Source organism: Mus caroli, unplaced genomic scaffold, assembly GCF_978045245.1.
Source record: "Mus caroli unplaced genomic scaffold, Mus_caroli_1 scaffold_13, whole genome shotgun sequence".
Taxonomy (NCBI): domain Eukaryota; kingdom Metazoa; phylum Chordata; class Mammalia; order Rodentia; family Muridae; genus Mus; species Mus caroli.
In genome coordinates, this window is record NW_028227268.1 from 107,233,746 (window position 1) to 107,258,342 (window position 24,597).

Here is a 24,597-nt window from a genome sequence, read left to right on the forward strand (position 1 = left end):
CTGCACCTGGACCAGCAGCTATAATTGCATGCAGCATATGATTATGCTATGATTATCCATACTCAAGACTCAGCTGCCTTTCATATCACTAAAACCAGATATACAGGCTTTATCCTTGTAGCTGATAGTATCATAGTTCCTTCATTTTTCAAGAGAAAACTAATTGTTTTCTGTTGACTGTTTTGGTACAGAGGAGAAATTTCAGGACCCTTTTTACATATTTAGCAACTGCCTGGCAGGACAGAAAAATCATAGTGGACTCTTTTTTTTTTTTTTTTTTTTCTATTTCTAAAGCTACACATTTCAATTATGTGCTGCAAGCCAGGGAAATGACTTCTGGTAGAAACAGTGGCCTCATAGGCCTGTAAGGACTCTTACATTCTGCTGGTCATTGGTCCCAGGGTCCTCAGAATGTAACAGTTGTCCTGAGCCACAGTCTGAGAACGCAATCAGATGTAGGCATTTCTCTTTTTCTCACATTTTTTTCAAAAAGCTTCAATTCTGAGTAAGGATAAAAGAAGTATTCCTGCTAGGATGCCCAAAATATTTTTAGGATAGGTGCTTTCTTTTAGATAATGCTCTAGCTTCATTAAATGACTTTGGTAGCAGAGTGGTAGGCTCTGACTTTATTATGACTTTGGTTGTGAACAATAATTTTATTATAATGTTTAGATCTCTGCTCTCAAGGAATGGAGGATTTTTATTAGGCCATATAAATCAAAATCAACTGAGAATTGACATCCTTCTGCTTCCTTCAAGACTCCACAATCAATCTACCATTCAAACTAGGTCACTAAATTCTGTGACTCTTTCCTTGTCCTTGGGCAACAGGGGCAGCATGGAGACTTGCTTGAATGCTGAGGTATTACTCACCCAGGTGCTCCTCAAATCTTCATAGATGAAATGTCTGTTGCCAACTAAACTTAGCTTAGCAGCCAGTTATAGAAGGCAGAAAGAAGAACGCCAAGCCTGGTCATAGTCACCATCAGAGGACAGAGCATGTTTCTTTGTGTCTGGTTCATCTTTGACTGTCCATTTTTCAATAACACAGTGCAAATTTACTTGGCATTTAGTTGTGCTTCAGAATAAAAGATATCTCTGATTGTTTTAAGGTATATTTGTAAAGTCAAATTAATGTGTTATAATCAGCACGAGTAAAAAAGGGATAAAATGAAAGTACTAACATGCTTGAACAAAACAATGGGATAATTTTGCAAATATTTTCATGTATAGTGAAATACTTCACTATTCTTTACATTTAACACAATTTTAAATTTCATATGGTATATAGTTTGTTATGTTTATGTACTTATAGCTCCATGTTTAATTATAGCTGTAGTTGGGACACACAGTGAAGCATTGCTTATTAATGTCCCCACATGTGGGGTTGGCAAGATGATTCAATAGTTAAAAATGGATCCTGTTCTATAGAGTAACTGAGTTTGGGGCTCAATACTCTTGTAGAGCAGCAAACAGTCACCTGTCACTGGAGCTCCAGAAGGCACAAAGACCTCTTTCGGCTCTTCATGGGCATCTTCATCTCATGCACACACACATACTTACATAGTTCAAAAAAATATTAAAAGAGTCAAAATATAGCATTTTTCAAAGAACCTTGTCTATTACAGGGTGTTTTTATTGTTTTAACAGTGAAAATATAACAGAAATAATTTAAGATGATTTGGAGTCAGTCAAATTTCCCCTGAAAACACTGTAATCTTTTGTTTCATTTGTTTAGACAAAGATCTTATTCTGATGTCTAGGCCAGCCTTTCTTCTTGCCTCAGCCTACAGGTATGTAAAGACACACCTGGCTTGGGCTCAAACCACCTAAGTGTTTAATCTACTGTATTCTGAGATATTATTGTGGAGAGTGCCACAATCTTAATTTCTGATTTTTAAAAATAAACATATCTATTTGTGGTTACACCATAGAATCAATTCTCTACCTTTGAAAAAGTCTTTCCAATAAATATGTAAGAATGTGTTTCTATTCTTCTAATCTGTACTCCCTTTCCATATGAATAAAGAAATCCCTCCCCTCTTACTCATTGCAGAAAGGGATGTGTTTCAAGATCCCCAGTAGGTGCCAAATGCCACAGGTAGTACAGCATATTCTGTATACTCATTTTTTTCTATATGCACTCAACTTCAATGTAGTTGAGAACATTTATCACTTTTCTTAAAGTAAGCATTTCACAGCATCTCTTTTTCCTACCTGAATTGCTACCATCACTTCTCTTGTGACAGTAGTTAGTTGAAGGTAAGACCCAGGATATCATTGCAATGCTCTTGCTGACTTAGATAGGTGTCAAGTGCATAATGGGTATATAGTGTGTATTTCCTTAAGAAAAGATTGATTCACAGAGTGATGTGCATTTTATTACACTACTGAACATAACATACACTTGAGTTTTCCATTTACTATTTCCAAACTATAGTTAACAGCAGGTAGCTTGAACTAGAGAGGGAGCAAATGTACCCATGCCTTTATTTTAAATCACCTATGCAGTTACAGTTACTAGTTCATTGCCAAATTTTAAACAGTCCCAAACTTCTTTCAATCTCCTCTTTTGCACCTGAAGAGTATCAACTGTGTATTAGCATTCAGACTTCTTAATGTCCCACATGTCCTGTATACTTTCATACTGATACTATCCTACAGTATTAGTATGAAAGTATGACTCGTTAAGGTCTAGGGAGATAATTCAGTGGGTAAAATCATGGCTACACAGTATGGGCAAGGATGAAAATGCAAGTAAACACAGGAGATGGGCAATTCCTGGACCTGCCATCTTCCAGCATTGGATCCAGGTTCAGTGAGAGACTCTGTCTCAAGGGAATGAGGTAGAGAAAGAGAAAGCAGGACACCTGACATCCTCTGTACACAACATGCACTCACAAACACATACCACACACACAAGCCTATACATCTCTCTCTGACACACACAAACACACATACAAACATACAATGCACACTTACAAACACACAAAGACACACAAAAACATACAAACACACAAACATACACAAAGACACATGCTCACACATACAAACACACAAAGACACACATGGTCATACATACATACAAATTCTCTCTCTCTCTCTCTCTCTCTCTCTCTCTCTCTCTCTCTCTCTCTCATATACACCACAACCAATTTGGAAACTTCAGTGTTGTAACCAAAAAGACTTGCTAACACAATAAATTTCAGAAAAGCTTCAGGATGGCAGAAAAGGCCTGTCTTCTAGGAAAAGAATAAAACTTTTAACAGCTCTTTGCAAGCTCTAGCTTGGCTTTGTGTCTGGTCTCAGTACCCTCTGAAGATTCCTTGACTAGGCCTACATCATGCTCTCTCTCATGTTCCTCCCCTGCCACTCTCTCTTTTTCTGTATGCCCTTGTTCACAGCCTAGGTCTTGGACAAAGCTACCTGACGTTTGCTTCAGGAGCTTGGCATTGCTGCTCCCTCTTTGAAATCCTGCATATCCTATCACATAGAATGGCATGCCTGCATCCCCAGGGCAACCTCCTCTGACTTCTCAGTCACTCTCCTTATAGCCTCCTTATGGGTTTTCATCAAATTTATTGACATCAAATATTTTATTGCTTTTGAATACTTTTTGTTGTCTCTCACTTTGTATAGGGAAAACCCTTATCTACTTCATGACTGAGGCGCTTCAAATTTTACATTTCCTGAATGAATGGCAGGCAAGGAGCTTCCTTTGCTAATGAACAATTCTAAAATAAATTCTTTCGGTATAAATACTTGAAACTTAGTGCACTCAAGATGTTTTAGCTTCATAGTCTTACTTCTAAGATACAATCATCAGTATATGTATTACCCTAAGAAAGATTGTCTTTACCTTTTGTGAATATTCCTTATACAAATTAACAGTACATTCTATATTTTACTTTCTAAGTAGGATTAATACAGGAATAGTATCTGTGTGCTTTTTGCAAAAAATAAACTAGCATATTTTATTTTAATTTTTAATGAATCAGGGTTTTACCATGTAGACAGGTTGAACTTGCATTAACTAGTTTCCTGTTCCAATCTCCTGAGTACTGTGATTACAGGGATGTGTCACCATGCCTTTTTAAAAATTAGCATCTGTTATAAAAGTCAACAAATATTACTCTATCTATCATTCCATCCCATGTATAATAAATTTAAAAAATTTTTCTAGGCCTAAAAATATATGTTTTATTTGCCAGATGTGGGTGTGTATATACTAATATAGTTATCTGAACACATCTTTCTTCTGAGAACTTTTAAGTTAAATAACTTAAAACAAATTGTAATAAGGACTTCTTCGGTTCTCAAAATCATGTATATATTTCTTTATCAGGGAGAACACCATGATTAAATTACTTCTCATAATCAATGCATGCTGAGGATCATCTCTATCAAATGAATATTGGAATATCCATGTATATCTAGCTCTTGCCCTAGCATCTGTAGATAGATGGCTGTATAAGCCAGTCATTGGCTATCAAATTGTGTGGGTACTCAAGTCTCTTAGATAAAATGGAATAATATTATGATATACACAGCCTCCTATACTTTAAATTATCTCCAGGGATTTAATATAGCACAAATACCACATGGATAGTTGCTACAATGTGCTTTTTAAGGACATGGAGGGCTGACTGCAGAGCCGGTTACTAGACTCCATGAAGTCTACTTACTAACACAGATTACAGCTTCTATTTTCAAGAATTACATCATCTTACTTTGTTCAGGAGTATTTTTATTTGCTTTCTTTGCTTTTTAGACTGTCTATAAGTCTTTAAGAAACAGAGTAAGCAATTTCAGCTTTCTATAAGTCTCTCTTATAAAAAAAAAAACAAAAAACTGTATAAACTTGAAAACAAGGTTGAGAAAGCCAGATACTTCTCCTTTGCATTTCTATCCACTTCCATTGTCATGGTTACATAAAAAGTTATATTCCCAAAGGAATATGATGTAGTATACAAGTGTCTAGAATGTCTCATTGATCTGCTGTGTTTTCTGCTCTAATATTGAAAGTTCCATACTCTTTTGGAGTTTGGAGCAAACAGGTGGTTTGCGGTATTCTTTTTACAAAGTGGAGGGTGGGGTGGACTTTGGTCACACAGTGATAAACAGGTCTTTATTATTTTGGACACTGATACAATAAATCTAATGAGCATTCTTCCCAAACTAGCATATGCCCTTTTATTACAAGCATGGTGAACATTACTGATATGGGTACACATTTGGCTTGCTGTAAAATTAGCTGAATCCATTACCTAGACATTGAGTAAAAGTATAATACACGATTTTTTCCCCCAGTTTGATGTTAAATCAGTATTCTAATATATACTGCAATGTATGGGATTCTTAAAGCTTAAAGAAACCGAATGAGTAATATTTCTCTACCATCATTTTATACAACTTTCAGATATTTAACTTAGAAAGAAAGTACATTTGTATATTAATAAAGTATCATAATTAAACCTTTATTTTCTTCATTAGAATGAAATAATGAATCAAATGAAAGAAGAAAAATGGCAAGGAAAGATTTACCATAAAACAATATTTGTTAAAGGAGAATGTCAAGCATGTTATGAAAATATTCACATTGCTTATAAGTGCATGTCAGAGGCCAGTCCTTTACCATAAAAAAACAAATGTATTTCTTGCCTTCAAGCTACAATTTATGGCCTTACATTAGGAATGGATCATTCCTACATATATGGTTTCTGGTTTTATAATGAAAATAAAATAATCTCTCTGGAAGACCATCTGGATATGTTCTTTCTTAAGCCACAACCCTTCCATACTGTAAAAGTAATGTATTGATTGTTCTATCTTTCTTTGCCAGAGAAAGATGTGATTAGAACAGGTCTAAACAAAATATCATAAGGTCAAAAAATAATGATGGACTATTTAAAATTATAATTATTGAGTGAAGATTAAACATCTATTTTCTTCAGTCTGGGCTTTGTAGTCATTTGCATATTGTATTCAGCCAACAATCACATTTTAATTTTTAATTAGTAGACATTAAAATATAATTAGCAGCAAATAACAGAAAGACAAAGCTACAAAAAAGTCTTGAAGAACAAAAGAAGCAACATTATTTAGTCAAGAGTGTGAAGTGCTCTTCCAGGATCTTGGGAAGTCAAAATGTCTTCTTAGTTTTCCCACTTGGTGTCTTTCTTTCTCTGAGATAGAATATTGGTAACGTGAGGAACTCTGTCAAAAACCAGGTCTGCATTCTCCAGACCCAACTCAAGATCCCCAAACCTTAATAAATACATGTTGAAAAGAACACAGCAAATTCCAACATAGCATACACACAACAAAATTAATTCATTTATCAGAGACATACACAATTTTAAATTTTTCCAGAAGGAAGTAGAGGACAACAGAGACAAACTGTAGCGGTCAAAACAGCAGAACAGAGAAATACACTACAAAATTCACACAATACATGAGGTACAAATGAAAAATAATTCTTTAGGAAAAGAAGTTGGTGGCCTAATATGTGCTCATGTATATATTTGTATCTAGAATGAAGAAAGTCAGCTTGCATGAGCGTCATAGCCTATCTACCTTGAAGTCATATCACACATACTATAAGCAATTTACAGAATTTGCCAGGTTTGCCTATACAGAAATTGCCAAATGAATTAAAATACATTGATATATACCACACTCAATGTAAATGAATATAAACCTCCCAGGATTGACGAGGATTGGCCATAATTGGCACTTGCTACCATTGAACGAAAACGGCAATCAAGGAAAAAAGGGAAACTCCAAGATAAATTCCAGGGGGCAAAAAGGAAGTAAAAAAAAAACTTTTCTTTGATTATTCCATATGTAAAATAAAGTTGTCTGTTGTTGATTTGCCATGTTCAGCATTTAGCTTTTTGTTTTGTTCCTCAGCTGGGGTGCTGTTTGAGACAGTTTGTGTTTCTTAGGTTTTCCATCTTTGTTTGCTTCTTGAAGATTAGGTGTCCCTTGTTAGGAAATTGGTGGAATCCATGGAAATATTTAGTATACTGATGTCATTCAGGCCAACTCCTGAGCAGTCAGTGAAATGCAGGTTTTATTTGTTGAAATAAAAGGAAAAAAATTGGTCTTGTAATTAGAAAATGTCCTATCTCTTCCCATTAATTCTCTTGAAATAAAAGATCAGCAACTTCCCAAAGAAAATATTATCAATAAAGCGTGTGACACTGTCTTCACTTATGCTTCCGGAAGCTGATGCTCCTTGTGTAGATAACTAGAGTACAGGGGTGCAGAATGGTGCTTGGAGTATAGGGTCAACTTTGCTGTCCGCTCCGTAGATTTTACAGGCGATTTGCTCTTTGCTTTAAGAAGAGAAAGTGATATTGGAAAAAAGTCAGCACTTTAGATTAAAGCAAAGCACCCTTCACAAAGCCACAAACAAGAAGCAGGACAGAAAGTCCATGGCTTGTAGCTATCCTCGCACCTGCGGAAGAAGTTATAAGATATTCGCTCATCTTGAAGATTTCCAATGCTCCTTATTAGGCTGTTTTAAACATATACATATATATATTTAATTAGCTCGCCAGCTTGGCTCTGGTGCTCATGAATGTCTTGGCATGCACTGCAAACAACAACACATACAAAACATTTCAGTCCCAAGAAGCTGGTGGTGTCTGTTTTCAAACAATGCCATCCCGCGGCTGGGAACTCTGAGAACAAACGAATCCAAACACTTTTCCCTTGAGAAATTGTGTGAGTATCACTTCCTATGGTCATTTGGTTATTCCTACCCTTGTCCCCGAGACAAGGTATTCCAGTAGTGTGTTAGTGTGAAAGTGCAGGAGAAATCCAAATCTTAAGAGCTCTGTGCTGATCAATGCTGAGGACTGTGGTGGAGGATACAGCCTCTTGATAACAACTTAGGGTATGAGCGTTCTCAATCTTTATTCCTCAAGTATAGGGAAGAGCTAGTGATGTCAGTAATGAACAAGCTCTGAAACTAGTTGGTTATAGTAGGGAGGGCATTAAATTGTGTTGTCACAATCCTTCATTACCCAGTCAACTTAATGACATATGAGTAACTATTAGAGTGATGAGGGGCAAAAAACCATGCTTTTTTCTTTGTTTGTTTAGTTAGGGAATGGTTATAAGGAATTGGAAAAGGGTGAGAATTAAAATTTTTCAACGTTTCAGTGAAAACACATCAGTTCTTTAATTGTAATGACAGAAACTGATTCATTCAAAGAGCTGCTGCTGAGTAAATGTGGAGGTTTGGAATGGCCCTTTAAAGACCCACATTTTGGAATTTTTGCCAGGTTTCTCTGATGCTGACTCTAATTTGCTTTCTAGGCAGAAGCCTGTGTAAGGTACCTGGTATCTCTTTCCATCCGCCTAAGGCCTGGAGGCTCTGTAAGTGCTCTGTATTCAACTTGTGTGGAAAAAGTTCAGAGACCCAAAAGTTACCCTCATTCCCCATGTGGCTCTAAGTAAAGAGATCATGCAAAAAAAAAAAAAAAAAACCCACAACAACAACAACAACAACAAAACCCATGTATTCTAATCCACTGTTTGCAATTAAGTGTGTGTTCATGTTAGATTTTGAAGAAAGATATTTGACATAAAGAAAACGACAAATTATGAACAGTTCTCTTAATAGCTGATTGAAATTGATTGGACAAAAGTGTTATTCAACCCAGAGAAATTTTAAAAAGGATGAAAGTAGCATATCTTGAAAAAAGAATTCACTCTGGGTGTTATTTTGTGAAATAGCAGTTCCCTTCCCAGGGGGAGTGCTAGATGTTGGCTTCTAACTGAAATTGCAGTTTTCTGATGCTCATTTCTTAGATCTGCTCTTTCCACACCATGCCTGGTCCATCATCCCTCTAACACATTAATAAAAGAACAGCTGCTTCATTCACACTTGGCATTTCCTATCATATGTCTAGCATGTGCAAGTTAAAGCATAATTTACATGAATGTTTTAATGGAAAATAGATAAGCCAGTTGTCCATGGTTGAAAATATCTGAAGGCCACTGGAAGTCTGAATTGCCTTCGGATGCACAATCCACCATTGGAATACAGAACTTTCCTTTTTCCCAGGCTGGAATCTTTCATCCACTCTAGATGCATGTGCTCACTAGCACACTAGATGAGCTTAATTCTCTTGCACAATCCTAAAATTTTGTTCTATGTGGAAATTCTACACCCTGTTTCATCACATCACGAAGTGGTTTTCACTTCCTTTTGTGTCTTGCGTGGAGATGGACTCCTCAATGAAATTTGAGGCTCTAAACTGCTGTAATCGGTCTTATGTGATTGTAACAAGTTGCCAACATCACTGTTTTCATTAATATTCATACTGTTTTCAAAACACAATATTGTCAGCCAACATACTCTTGTTTGTTACATAGAAATATTAAAAGTACTGGTTTTTTTTGTTTGGTTGTTTTTGTTTTTTTCAATTTTTTGTTTAGTTTTGTCAAGAAAAAAAAGAGCACCCCCTCTGGTACTCTTCTCATTTTCCCATACAGAAACATTTCACTTTTGTGGGACAGTAAGCCAAGCTAAAGTCAGAGGCTCCGAGTTCCAACTTCTATTGTTCACTTCTGAGATTTCAAATGAGGCATTTACTTATTATATGTCTTATAAAATTACCCTAACTACACATGTATTATATATTTTTTCTTTTTGGCCCATTTCACACTATTAAGCCAGATCTGCCTTAGAAAAGAGTCACCTGCTTTATTTCATTTAGTGTTCTTTCCTCTATTCCTGGGTCAACCGTGTAACCTATTACTTGCCCTAAATTATTATACATTTAAGCAATCATTGTCCTCAGGTGACCTGTTGTACACTGTATCTTTTTTTTTCTTCACAGGATTGGACATTCTGGCCTCTGAAATTTGCAAGTATTTTGATTCTGTTTCTCCTGCCTCGTCACATTGTTAATATTGTTTGCAATTAATTTTCTTTATATATTATCTCACTGACCATACCAGTGATCCATTAAAAACAAAGAAGTGAATCTGTTTAAGCATTTGTTAAATATGCACTGTATATATATATATATATATATATATATATATATATATATATATATATGCCTTTAGAGGTTTTAAACTTTCATCTCTAATATAAAATGTTCTGTGAAGAGGAAAGACATTATTTAGGAAACTGTTGGAAGAAAATGTGCAGGTAGTAAGTCTGGGCTAGGAGAGGCCAGATCTGACAAAGAGCTTTTTTCCAGTTTCAGAAGTTATACCCCTTAGAATGTAGCTAGCCAATAATGGCACCTGCCCACACTCTACTGTCCTTAATCATGTTCCTATGGCACTTTCGGGTATTATCCCCATGTCTGTGAAAGCTTCTCTATTGTAAATAGAAAAAGAGATGTCCAAGATGTCTTAAAAGTCTGTGAAATGTGGAAGCTTAGGTCCCATTTCTTTGAGGTATCATGGTTTTTGCATTGTCTCCAAAGATGCAGACAAACATGCAATTCTTTGAGGTGTGAGAAATGAGTCTTACCAAGGAGCAATGAAGAAAAGGCTTAGCAATTCCTTCATCATCATCATCGTCGTCGTCATCATCATCGTCACCATTATCATTGTCATTATCACCACTATCATCATTATTGTTGTATAATAGACTAGGTCACTTGTTTATTTTTAAATAAGTTAAAAAAATGACTCAAGCTCAACAGTCAAGAGTTGGTAACTTCCTCAACTGAGCCAGCAATGGTATGTGTTACACAGCCTTCTGATATCTAATGTTCCACCAGCTCTGCTTTGTCCCAGGTCGTCAACAGAGATCACATTCTAAAGGGGCTCATACTCCATCTTCTCCTTAGTTGTTGAGTCTGTGCCAGCAGGTAAATTGTTTCTTTCCTCTTACCCCATGCCACTCTCCTCTGCCAGATGGAAGAATTTAGCTTCCTTGCCCCACACCATACTTTCCATTAGCATTCATTTGAACTGCACAAGTTATGCTTATGATCTACAAAATAGGTAAGATGTATGGAGGAGCTAGTATGTATCAAGACAGTAAACATTTATAGACAGAGTCTTATTCCTCAGAGCAATACCAGATGCTTAATGCTCAGATTAAGAACACAATCCTCAGTGACATTAAGTCACTCAGTCTGAGATACACAGAAAACAGAGTAGGGAAAAGTCACATACAAGAAGCCTGAGTAGACTCAGCTAAGAGCCCTGCCAAGCTCCTGTCTGAGCTCTGGGGCAGTGACAGTGCTTCAAGAGCCTTAACTTTGTTAGGGCATTATTGGAAGAGTATGCTCGAGAGATAAACCTATTTCACATATATATTTTTTTTTGCTATGACTTGATACATGTTGGATATGGATTCATCCCCATGTCCAAGTGAATTTTAGCTATGACTTAATAATGTTTCAGATAGCACATGGCACAGCGTTTTTAACTTTTCAAAAAATAAACTTTTAGAGTTTAAAGTTTCTTCAAGGTTTCTTAAGTGTTTAAGTGAGATGTGGGTTCACCATTATTTGGACATGGCTTGGCTAAGAATTTCTTTTTCCAAGGTTTTGACCCAAGACAAAAAAAGACAAGGTAGGTTTTGAATATGCCATTATTAATTAGCTATGGGATAGAAGACATAACAAAGCTCATAGTTTGGAAGAGTTATCACCAGGAGCAAATATCAAATGACTAAGTAAGAAGTGAAAAGAAGTACTCCAGACTTTAGCTCATGCAAAGCTCATTTAAATATCTACTCTCTTTTGACTTAGAATGTTTTTTATGCATTATTTTCCTATGCACATGCAACTTTTACTTGGTGTAGTAACAAGACTCTCTACATATGCTTCCTGAGAACCTCCTCTTCTTCTTCTCCCTGACCACCTACTATCATAAACAGGAACAAGAAAAAAAGCAGAGGATATTCTCTGCCTATATGGCTCCACTAGTCCAAATATAGAATATTTATTTTGCAAGAATGAATGTCAGAGATACTCATCAAATGAACTGAATTCCTCCAAGATAAACACAGCAGTAGTCTGATATTTTGTCGTCTGAGAAGTCTGTGTCTCTGTTCTTATAGCTCCAGAAAAGACCGGTCCTTATGGTCCATCGGATCTGCTGGGTCATATGGTCCAAATGGTAGAGCAGCCTGCACAGCAGTCTGGACCTGTTGAAGGGCCGGATCCTGTTCCAGGCCCCACATAAAGCTTTTGTTTATTACAGATGTCAGCTTTAAGAAATGACTGTGGGAACAAATTGAGCTAACTTTTGAAGACAATTTTATTCCAAATAGCTTGTAATAAATCACTAATAAGGGGAAAGATCACATAATACTATGATTTTATCCTAGAATATTTTAAGAATGATAACTTTTTCTTAAAAATCCTAAGGGTCCAGTGACAATTTCCTTGAGAAATTTAGCTTTTATGAAGAAGTGAGTATCATTCTGACTTAATACTTAAATTACTGACTTTGCTGTGTGCTGTCTTGTTGGCAACTTAAGATTCTTTTCTTGCTTTCCTTTGGATGGCAAATCACAGCCTTTTCTAATTAGAGAGCTTTCTACTGAGGATCAAAGAGAAAGTTTAATTGTCTTTCTATTCCAGGTCTAAATGACAAGATGAATCAGTGCTTTGTGGGCTCATTTGAGAGACCTTGGCTCAATATATGAGGTGGAAAGTGATTGAGGAATATGCCCAGTGTCAACCTCAACCTCTGCTCTCTCTATATATATATCTATATATCTATTTATCTATCTCTATATCTATATATGCATATGCGTTCATGCACATGACACACACAGGGCAAAAATGAATACATTTATAAACATTATAAAAGATGTAATTTTATAATGATCTTAGTTGGAAGGAATCAATATTCCTCTTACAGATCCAGTCTTCCTTAGACTGTAGATACCTAAACTTTGAAGTGACTGATTTTAGGCAAAGAGAAAGCCTGGAACATTCTGTATTGATTGGGGTATTATCCAAATGCCTTGCCATTTAGACCTAAGTTTTCTCTGTCTCTGGATTATAAGAGTCCTTCATATATTTGGGGAATGAAGAAGACAATGGGAGAAAAATTGCACTGGAATGTGATGACAGGAGCTTTGCACATGGTCCACTTACCTAAGAGCAGCATGAAGACTGACCATGAGTTAAGAAGGCAATACAAAGTGAACCACAGCTAGAATTGTTGAATGCTAAATGTAGCAGCCACAGAAATGTGTTTTAATGATATATGCATTGATGAAGTAGAAGTCAGCAAAAATATTTAGGTAATTACTCACTAACTGATAAAATAAAGAAATTCTCATTCATTTCCTGTTTTTGTACAGACCTCAATCCTCAAGGCTGTCAAGGGAAATTCCTTATCAAATAAGGAAAATATCTCATGTTAAAAAAAAAAAAGACAGTGGAGGAATTCAGAATGAAAGAGTGAAAGGAAGAAGAACAGCAGCTGTCAAGACATAACTTCAAATTTCCCAAGTCTTCTTAAAGAAATTGAAATGATGTCATCATGATTTGTAAAATAATAATTTCACAGAACTTACAATTTAGCTTTTGCTGTTCAGCACATTTTTGTCTTTGAGGTGGCAACTACTGGAGCACTGAATGCCAACGAAACAAAGAAACCATTAGTGCTATGGCTTTAACAATACCATCCTTCCACTTGTTTGAGTTAATCTTATATCCAGCTACTTCACCGAAGCTATTTATCAGGCTTAGGAGTTCTCTGGTGGAATTTTTAGGGCCATTTATATATACTATGATATCATCTGCAAAAAGTGATATTTTGACTTCATCTTTTCCAATTTGCATCCCCTTGATCTCCTTTTGTTGTCGAATTGCTCTGGCTAGGACTTCAAGTACAATGTTGAATAGGTAGGGAGAAAGTGGGCAGCCTAGCCTAGTCCCTGATTTTAGTGGGATTGCTTCCAGTTTCTCACCATTTACTTTGATGTTGGCTACTGGTTTGCTGTAGATTGCTGTTAACATGTTTAGGTATGGGCCTTGAATTCCTGATTTTTCCAAGACTTTTATCATGAATGGGTGTTGGATTTTGTCAATGGCCTTTCTGTACACAAAGAATAAACAGGCTGAGAAAAAAATTAGGAAAACAACACCCTTCTCAATAGTCACAAATATTATAAAATACCTTGGCATGACTCTTAACTAAGGAAGTGAAAGATCTGTATGATAAGAACTTCTTTCTTCTGAAGAAAGAAATTAAAGAAGATCTCAGAAGATGGAAAGATCTCCCATGCTCATGGATTGGCAGGATCAACATTGTAAAAATGGCTATCTTGCCAAAAGCAATCTACAGATTCAATGCAATCCCCATCAAAATTCCAACTCAATTCTTCAACAAATTAGAAAGAACAATCTGCAAATTCATCTGGAATAACAAAAAACGCAGGATAGCCAAAACTCTTCTCAAGGATAAAAGAACCTCTGGTGGCATCACCATGCCTGACCTAAAGCTTTACTACAGAGCAATTGTGATAAAAACTGCATGGTACTCGTATAGTGACAGACAAGTAGACCAATGGAATAGAATTGAAGACCCAGAAATGAACCCACACACCTACGGTCACTTGATCTTAGACAAGGGAGCAAAAACCATCCAGTGGAAAAAAGATAGCATTTTCAACAAATGGTGCTGGCACAACTGGTGGTTATCATGTAGAAGAATGCGCATTGATCCATTCTTATCTCCTTGTACTAAGGTCAAATCTAAGTGGATCAAGAAGCTCCACATAAAATCAGAGACACTGAAACTTATAGAGGAGAAAATGGGGAAAAGCCTCAAAGATATTGGCACAGGGGAAAAGTTCCTGAATAGAACAGCAATGGCTTGTGCTGTAAGATCGAGAATTGACAAATGGGACCTCATGAAACTGCAAAGCTTCTGTAAGGCAAAAGACACCGTCAATAAGACAAAAAGGCCTCCAACAGATTGGGAAAGGATCTTTACCTATCCTAAATCAGATAGGGGACTAATATCCAATATATATATATATATATATTGGATATATATATATATATATATATATATATATATATATATATAGAACTCAAGAAGGTGGACTCCAGAAAATCAAATAACCCCATTAAAAAATGGAGCTCAGAGCTAAACAAAGAATTCTCACCTGAGGAATACCGAATGGCCGAGAAACACCTGAAAAAATGTTCAGCATCCTTAATCATCAGGGAAATGCAAATCAAAACAACCCTGAGATTCCACCTCACACCAGTCAGAATGGCTAAGATCAAAAATTCAGGTGACAGCAGATGCTGGAGAGGATGTGGAGAAAGAGGAACACTCCTCCACTGTTGGTGGGATTGCAAGCTTGTACAACCACTCTGGAAATCAGTCTGGCGGTTTCTCAGAAAATTGGACATGGTACTACTAGAGGATCCTGCAATACCTCTCCTGGGCATATATCCAGAAGATGTTCCAACCGGTAAGAAGGACACATGCTCCACTATGTTCATAGCAGCCTTATTTATAATAGCCAGAAGCTGGAAATAACCCAGATGCCCCTCAACAGAGGAATGGATACAAAAAATGTGGTACATTTACACAATGGAATACTACTCAGGTATTAAAAAGAATGAATTTATGAAATTCCTAGGCAAATGGTTGGACCTGGAGGGCATTATCCTGAGTGAGGTAACCCAATCACAAAAGAACTCAAGTGATATGTACTCACTGATAAGTGGATATTAGCCCAGAAACTTAGAATACCGAAGACATAGGTTACAATTTGCAAAACACATGAAACTCAAGAATAACGAAGATCAAAGTGTGGACACTTTGCCCCTTCTTAGAATTGGGAACAAAACACCCATGGAAGGAGTTACAGAGACGAAGTTTGGAGCTGAGACAAAAGATCGACCATCTAGAGACTGCCATGTCCAGGGATCCATCCCATAATCAGCCTCCAAATGCTGACACCATTGCATACACTAGCAAGATTGTGCTGATAGGACCCTGATATAGTTGTCTCTAGTGAGACTAAACTAGGGCTTAGCAAACACATAAGTGAATGCTCACAGTCAGCTATTGGATGGATCACAGGGCCCCCAATGGAGGAGCTAGTGAAAATACCCAAGGAGCTAAAGGGGTCTGCAACCCTATAGGTGGAACAACATTATGAACTAACCAGTACCTCGGAGCTCTTGACTCTAGCTGCATATGTATCAAAAGATGGCCTAGTTAGCCATCACTGGAAAGAGAGGCCCATTGGACTTGCAAACTTTATATGCCCCAGTACAGGGGAACGCCAGGGCCAAAACATGTGAATGGGTGGGTAGGGGCGTGGGGGGGGGGTGGAGGGTATGGGGGACTTTTGGGATAGCATTGGAAATGTAAATGAGGAAAATACCTAATTAAAACAAAACAAAACAAAACAACCAAAAAACAATACCAACCTTCAATATAAAGCAAAGGGGTAAGATTCTGTGTGTGCTTTTATTAACTTAGTGCTATGGTTTTTACCCACCCCTACTCCACTTTTTTTTTCTATAAATCTAGCTGTTTCAATTTTTTTCTGCAAGATATTTATATAAGAGAGATTATTTTCTTGGCTATCAGCATTAAATAATTAGAGATTCTAATATGAAGAATTTAAAAAATGTCTCTTTATCAAGACATGTAAATAGTCCAGATACATATGTAGCAGAGAATGGCCTTATTTGGCATCAATGCGAGGGAGAAGCCCTTAGTCTTCTTGAGTCTCAATGACCTAGCATAGGGAGATGCTAGATTGGTGAGGCAGAAGAGGGTAAGTGGGTGGAGGAGCACCCTCATAGAGGCAAAGGATAAAGGGAAGAGAGGGGATAGGATGGTGGTTTTTGACAGGGTCACTGAGAAGGGGGTATCATTTTAAATGTAAATAAATAAAATGATTAATAAAAAAGACATGTAAATCAAAGGATCAACAAAACTTGGTATCAGAGAATGTTCCTTTAACCTTCTAGATACAACTCATCAGAAAGTATCACTTGAAATATCAGTACAGATTTTATCATTAAACCTGTAATGAGGAGTGGTCCCAGTGCTAGTTTCGTTTTCTCTGGCCATTATTATATACGTGGCCAGAAGTTATTTTCTTAAATAGTAGCCAATTTATATAAAAATTTATTAGTCTTTTTTAACAATGATGTATCCTGGTTGTTTTAACTCAGATAAATTAAAACATAAATCTTCAAATCCTGAACATTTTTTTACCCTTATTATATTAGCTAAACTGTGAGGCCCTAAATTAACATTAAAACACCAAGATATAATTCATAGCTCTAAATCTTCTATAATATTTTAGATGGTTTGAAATAGAGTTTTCAAATTCTGTCCATTTTTCTTTTACTACATTTAAAAGTTGTAATTCTATTGATTGCTCCTTTAATGCAGCATCTTTCCACATTAATTAAGGCTAGAAATAGTAAAGTCACCTTCAAACCACATGAGCTTGTTTGATCAGAAAAGTTATAAATGAAATATTTTACAATTGGCTACAAAAGATGCCTTTCCTTATTTGTTCATATGACATCTCAATGACACAAGAAATGAACTGATGCTACCATAGAGTCTGTCAGAGCTTTATCTACACATTCACACAGCAAAACTTTAGAGTACCTGACTGAATTATTTAATGTTCACTAAAATGTTTATGACTTTGAAGATAAAATTGCTTTATTTAATTTCACCTTCTATCTTTATTTTCCCAATAGTTCTATAATTGTCTGCTCAATGAAATCAGGACTTGGAAATTCAGGCTTCACAGTTTGCTTTGGGTCAAGCAGGAGACTTTGAAATATTCAGATAAATACTAATGCCTCTTGTTTATAAATCTTCCTGTGTATGGATTCATTTGACATTCCCAGTGCTGACACATCACCCATCTTCTTAGTATTTCTTTGAATTGTGAGGCTGAGCAACTTCATTGAGAGGGCAACAGATTGAATATTTTATTTATGGCTATTATGTGTGCTCGACTTACAAATTCATCAAGCTCAAATCTTTCTGCTTAGAAACAATGATTTGATAGACAAATTTTGTATTCAGTGTCAAGAAAGTATGGTGTTGCATATGTGTATGTGGATAAAATATTCCTAATTTTATATCCTATATGAAATTCTCAGTATAATACTTTCATAACAGTTCTTCACTATAAACATGTGAACATACATAACATGCATCTATTTTAATTTTGTCATGAGCTTGATGTCACATAGCTGTATTGCTTTAATTCTCTTATGGCACTTTCATGAGATGCCTACTTTTGTTTTTCCACCAGGCACAGTTTAATCATTAAATTGTTTTACTTTTAATTATAGCAAAGAATCAAGTTATTGTACTGACAGTATAATACGAACATGAAATATTAACATCTTTACCTTTTAATGTACATTTTCATGTATCATTTTTATTAGTTTTCTATAAACATAGTGATGCTTTGTAAAACGTGGTAGATAGAGGGAGAGGGCTCTGTAGTGGACCCATACTGAGGCACTCCTTCCCTCCCCCTAGGCAACAGCCACAAGACAGGTCTAGTATGAAATGAAGTTTATAAGAGAAAGAGAGGGGTCAGAGAAGGAGAGGGGGGGGAAGGAGGGAGGGAGGGAGAGAGAGAGAGAGACAGAGAGAGAGAGAGAGAGAGAGAGAGAGAGAGAGAGAGAGAGAGAGAGAGAGAGGGAGAGAGGAGGAGGAGGAGAAGGAGGAGGAGGAGGAGGAAGAGGAGGAGAAAAGAGGCTGGTCATGAACACTTGGAGAAAGAAGGGGTGGAGGGAGGGAGAGAGAGGCCAGAGCGGGAGGTCAGAAAGAGGCCAAGCAATCCATTTATAGCAAGCCAGGTTCCTACTTGGCTATTGCCAGGTAACTGTTGGGTGGAGCCTAGAAGAAATACTAACACATAGATCAGATTGGTTTAAAGTTTTACTTTACATATGTATGGTTTCATTTAAGGGCTTTGTAACCTGTACTTTCACATGTTATATTATATACTGAATCTTCCTATTGTCATTAAATTTTCTGTAAAGTTTAGTTTTAGAAGCTTTATAATATCTAATGTATAGTTTAATACATTCATCAGTTGGCTTCTCTGGTTTCAGTCACTGTGCATTTTTTGTTATAAGAAAACTTGTCATGAGCATGAATGATCAGAAGTTGGCATCTGATTCACTACTGATCTAGAACTTAATTCCCACAAATACAATTTCAGAGAACACAAATATAAAGCTCAACATTTGACCTTCCTTGTCAAATCAAATTGTCCTTAGGAAGAGTTGTTCTGTCCCAGGGCAGAGTGGTAGGACATTGAATTCACTGGAACCTTGATACTCTCATGACCGTAGGCAGCACTTGTTACAATCATATCTGTCCAATTTTAGAAAAATTACTTAGGATTTTAACTTCATTAAACATATGGATGACTGCAAAGAGTCTGACAATTGCAGTACTGAGTCTAGCCATCTCAATGCTCAGAGTGTTTATTTGGCTTTAAATCATCTCAGTAAGTTGCTCCATTTACATTTAGGTGACCTGTTATTATTTATTATCTTTTTCAAAAATGACTCCTTTACATCTTTCCCTTTTGAGTATGATTGAGGAGTCTCCATTATGTTCTGACTTCCTCCCTAGGTATTGTACTTAGATACAGGATTGAATTGCGTTTGTAACATTAGTTTAGGTTTTATTCTTATCACATGATTTCCCCTGCTCAGTAGCTCACATAATCACAGCGCATTTTACTATTGACATGCTTAACTCAATTTCTAAGAGTTATACAAAAATATAACCGGCATTGTTTCAAGATTCCATTAAATTTAATTAAACATTTAAATTCCTTACAGTAAATGTCATTTTCACCTGCTAACTATTTCAGAGCCTCAGATTTCTGATTTGACCTTTCTATTTTTGATTTTATTTTCATTTGGAAATAGAAACTAATTTGCTTCTTTTAATTTCTCTTATATTTTTGTTTCTAACTTTCATCATTTCATAAGATTTCAGAATTTTCCTATCTTTGTTCACTCTACTCGCATTTGTGTTCCTTTGATTTCTTCATTGAATTTTATTTTATTTTTTTCTTTAATCTTTTTTTACAGTCCAATCTTTATCCCCCTCCAGGTCTGCCCTCTGAGTGTTCCACATCCCATACCTCCCCCAACTCCCTGTCTCCAAAAGGATGTTCCCACTCCCCTACTCCACCCTACCAAACCTCGCCACTCCCTGGGTCTCAAATATCTTGAGGGTTAAAAGATGCCCATTTGACACAGGCTTTGGGGGAGGAGGAAGACGGTTCGAAGTAATGACCTCACCTACAGGCTAGGTTTGGTAGTTAGATTGTAAAATCTACTATTTTATTCAAATATGACCTAGGACATGAGCATTGTCATGTCAGTTTTTATGAAAAAAGCATTTCCAAAGTTCAGAGTGATTCCGAGGGAAGGTCACCCACAACAAAAGGCTGGAAGACAGTCGAGGAATCTGTCTGTATCCATCTGGAATTCCAAACTAGACTTTCATCATCTTTCATTATTGGCTTTACCTACTTAATCTTTTCTTTACTGTTAAGGGTTTTGAAACTATTTTCATTTCTGTATATTTCAGCTGTATCTCTAATCATTTAAGATTTTTTCAAAGACTTTGTTGAAGCCTTGAATCTAATTTAGATGAAAGTCTGCATATGTACAGCTTTCAAAGTCTTGCTGCTTATTCAGATCCATTTCTTAAAATTCTCTGAATGTTTATTTTTATTTTAATTATATTAAAGATATAATTGCAACTTTGAGCAAAATAGCTGCTGGCCAATATGATGTGGTTCTATAGATGGAAACCTACCACTTACTAATGGCACTGTGTCAGAAGGAGGAAGAAAGCTTTGGAATGACAAGAGACAAACCTAGAAGACTTTAACTTATCACATCTCCATGCCCCCAAAGGGAAATCTGTGTCATACAACATGTGGACCCAGCCATTTACAGCCTTCCTCCTAAGCGACAGTTTTCTCTTTCTCGGTCTCACTTATTTATGGTCAACAGCTCTCCAAAAATTGCATTTGTCTTATGTGTCTGGAGAGATTGCTCAGTGGTTAAAACCATTGGTTGCCCTTCCAGGGTTTGATTTCCAGCATCCACACAGCAGCTCACAAACATCTAAAACTCCAGGCCTAGGGAATTCAGTACCCCTGTAAGGCCTTTGCAGGCACTGCATTCATGTGTTACACTAGACATATATGGAGTCAAAATACCCATATACACAAAATAAAAATAAATGAAAAATACTAAAAAATATTTGTCTTGATTTTTTATAAAGAAACCACATTGTCTTGGCTCTTTAAATAGCTCTTTTAACTTTGTGATTGCTTTTGCTAATCTTTTCCTATGACTTATTTATAGTTTAAACTGGGTTATCAGCATGTGCACAAAAGCAGAGAACAGTATTCATAGGGTTGATGTTATCTAAAATTTCATGGGTTCTGAAATGCATGCCCTGTAGATTAGGATGAACAAGTGTACTCTCATTACTTTGTGCTGGTAATAACATGCAAGCCTGTGCAACGAGGGCAGTGGGTGCATTGTGACTGGTTACCATTTACTATTAAGATGTTATTGAGTGCCAAGCCCTTAATATATAATTCTCAGAAGTCTGAGGATTTTTGCTTTAGTCTGCTGTCAGAGAATGGAAAAGTAAAACCACAGAGCTATACATTTTTGATCATGGTTCCATTTTCTTTACTGTAGTACGCTATTCCTCTGCTGGCATCAGAGGCAGGGCAAGGAGTCCATCCCCCTGGGCTTCTCAGCCAAGACATGAACTAGGTGTGAATTATCTTCATCTCCATGGCAGCAGTATTTCTTGGAGAAGGACTGCTGCCTTTCATTTCTCTTTCAAGATGTGTGGTCTTTTAACCCAAAGGGTAAAATATGTCTAGTAGTTCTAATCCTTTTGTCATCTACCCAGTAAGATGTTCATTACAGCAGCAGCTTCTTGCAGTTCCACAGCATATCAGAAGACACACCATTTGAGACCCGGTTTAGAATATTGACAGATTCTGTTTTGTCTAATAGATGGCTTATGGATACAGAAAATGTGGTAATTTACACAATGGAGTACTACTCTGCTATTAAAAAGAATGAATTTATGAAATTCCTAGGCAAATGGATGGACCTGGAGGGTATCATCCTGAGTGAGGTAACCCAATCACAAAAGAACTCAAATGATATGTACTCACTGATAAGTGGATATTAGCCCAGAAACTTAGAATACCCAAGTTACAAGTTGCAAAACACATGAAACTCAAGAAGAACGAAGACCAAAGTACCCAAGGAGATAAAGGGGTCTGAAACCCTATAGGTGGAACAACAATATGAACTAACCAGTATCCCCAGAGTTCATGTCTCTAGCTGCATATGTAGCAGAAGATGGCCTTGTTGGCCATCATTGGGAAGAGAGGCCCCTTGGGCTTACAAACTTTATATGCCTCAGTACAGGGGAACACCAGGGCCAAGAAGTGGAAGTGGGTGGGTAGGGGAGTGGTATTGGGGGACTTTTGGGATAGCATTTGAAATGTAAATAAAGAAAATACCTAATTAAAAAAACATAAAAAAAGCCTCAAGTGAACCTTCACTGTGATCTGATAAACCTACTCAGGAAGAAGATAGCTAAGCTTCAGTTAGTAAAATTTGCTAATGGTTTCTGGAAAAGTTAACCTGTCTCGACTCCTCATTTACATAATTCCTATTTTAGCAGCTGTGGTACATTCTTTGGTCTGTGGTATCTAAATCATTGCCTCTCATCTGTTTTTCTCCTTATTCACTGACTATCCATTTACACAGCTGCCTTTTAGTTGATGGAACAATAGTGGTCAAATTAACTTATCCTAAGTATCGACATTAACATCTGAGTTGTGCAATGGCTCTGTACCTCAGTGTGGAACAGCACTGGCTTATATACCACATTACTCTTCATGAAAGGACTTCAACTCCTCAGCCCACTTTTCCAATTACTCTGCAATTCTGATTTAAGGAGTTTTGTACCTAGCCACTCTTGGAGAGCTGCCATGTTTATCAGCAGCTGAGGAGCTCCAGTGAGCCCTGGGCTTCTGGCAGCTTTGCCAGCAGCTGACTCTCAGCTCTAAGGATAATATCATGGTAGAAAAATAAAAATTATGTTTCAGAGTTCAGAGAACCAGCATTCCCACTGAGTGACTAGAGGCTCCACATGTAGCAACAATACTAAAGACATCCTTAACCATTGCCAGCTTTCTCCACTCACAGTTGTTCATCCCTGGAGTGAAGAAAAAAAAAGCTTTGTAAATCCTTCTGAACACTAGAAAAATACAGTAGGCACAGAAAAGTCTCTATGAGTATTTTGAGGTGCTGGCAACCTTGCAAATAGATCTCTTATTCTTTTCTTGCTCCAAATGACTTTTGAAAACTAGTCGTTCTTATAGTTTACAAACATACAGATGTCCTTTTTGTCTTCAGAGGCTATAACTGAGTAGGTATTGGATGGGGTGTTAGAATGGAAAAGTGATGCATGCTCTCTTGCATAGCCAGTGTGGAGGATTCACTTCAAGAATCACTGTCTATAGTTTACATCATTTGGGAGATTGTGGCATAAATATTCACTTCTTGTAGTCATGTAGAGCCGGCTTAAATTCTTACAATATCTACTATCTGTTTCCAAGGAAGAGTTAGTGCAGTACCTGTCCTAGTTGGCCTGCAGAGTGAAACATAAGGTTTGCAGAGTGAAAAGAGGCATTTTTCACAACACAAGGGACAACACTGGCTTCAGAGCAGCTATGACCAAACTGATGAAGGAGATCTCGCTGAAGAAACAATGGATTTTATTTCCTGATTAGGGAGCATTGCTTGTAGGAGATGGACTTGGGGCTGAGATTAGATGCTGGCTGGAGAATGATGGGTGTTCAAGATGGCTTGTTTATGGTCATGGCCCCCAAGAGGTAAGGATGCCTTTGAGTTCTTATAAAGCCTAGAATTGGAATTGCATAACTTTCCCAAAATTTATTAGTCGTATGGTCCCAGGCTAACTAAAACTCAAGCTGAAGGAAAATAGAAGCTACTTCTCAGTATTAGAGCACCAACAAATGTGCTCCTGTCTTATATTTTCACAAGGCTTTGAGTACCCACATTCAGAGATGATTAAAAGGACAATTATGAACGCTTGTCTGGATCTCCTGAGGGAAATTAGAATTGTGAATGAAAACATTTTCTAAGGAAATTAGCAGTCAAAACTACAGGATAACATCAAGAAGTTATGAATGACAGAAGAATAGCATCATAGAAGAAACTGATGTCAAGAAGAAAATAAATCAGAAAGAGACAAAGAACAGGGGACCAGTCTTCACATGCAACAGAGGTCAGAATCTCAGAAGTGGGCCATAAGGAAACCAGTGTTGCCTAGATGTAGGAAAGGATAAGTGATAAGAGAACATGCAATAGACATCAGGGACTTGACAGGTGCATCAGCAGTACTCTTAAGAAGTGAGCAGTACCCTGAGGGACTGAGGTAGAAAGAGGAGAGAGCATGATATCACTCTTCTGGGAGGAACTGGCTTCACATGGTCAAATACAACGATCTGGCTTTGCCCAGTGG

General features: G+C 36.9%; 1 protein-coding gene across 3 annotated transcripts in view; it reads right to left on the reverse strand.

Annotated features, from left to right (window-relative positions):
* Nucleotides 1-1,637: 1,637 nt before the first annotated feature.
* The window catches only part of Vstm2a (V-set and transmembrane domain containing 2A), a 32,681-nt gene continuing 9,721 nt past the window's right edge, over nucleotides 1,638-24,597 (reverse strand). Inside the window, exon 5 of one of the 3 annotated variants that reach the window (XM_021177967.3) lies at nucleotides 1,638-7,462. In XM_021177967.3, the coding sequence (XP_021033626.1) occupies nucleotides 7,386-7,462 (77 nt within the window). In that variant the 3' untranslated portion in view covers nucleotides 1,638-7,385. Of the gene's footprint in view, nucleotides 7,601-24,597 lie in introns of all 3 variants that reach the window. The other 2 variants (XM_021177966.3, XM_029484217.2) reach the window with 2 other exon arrangements.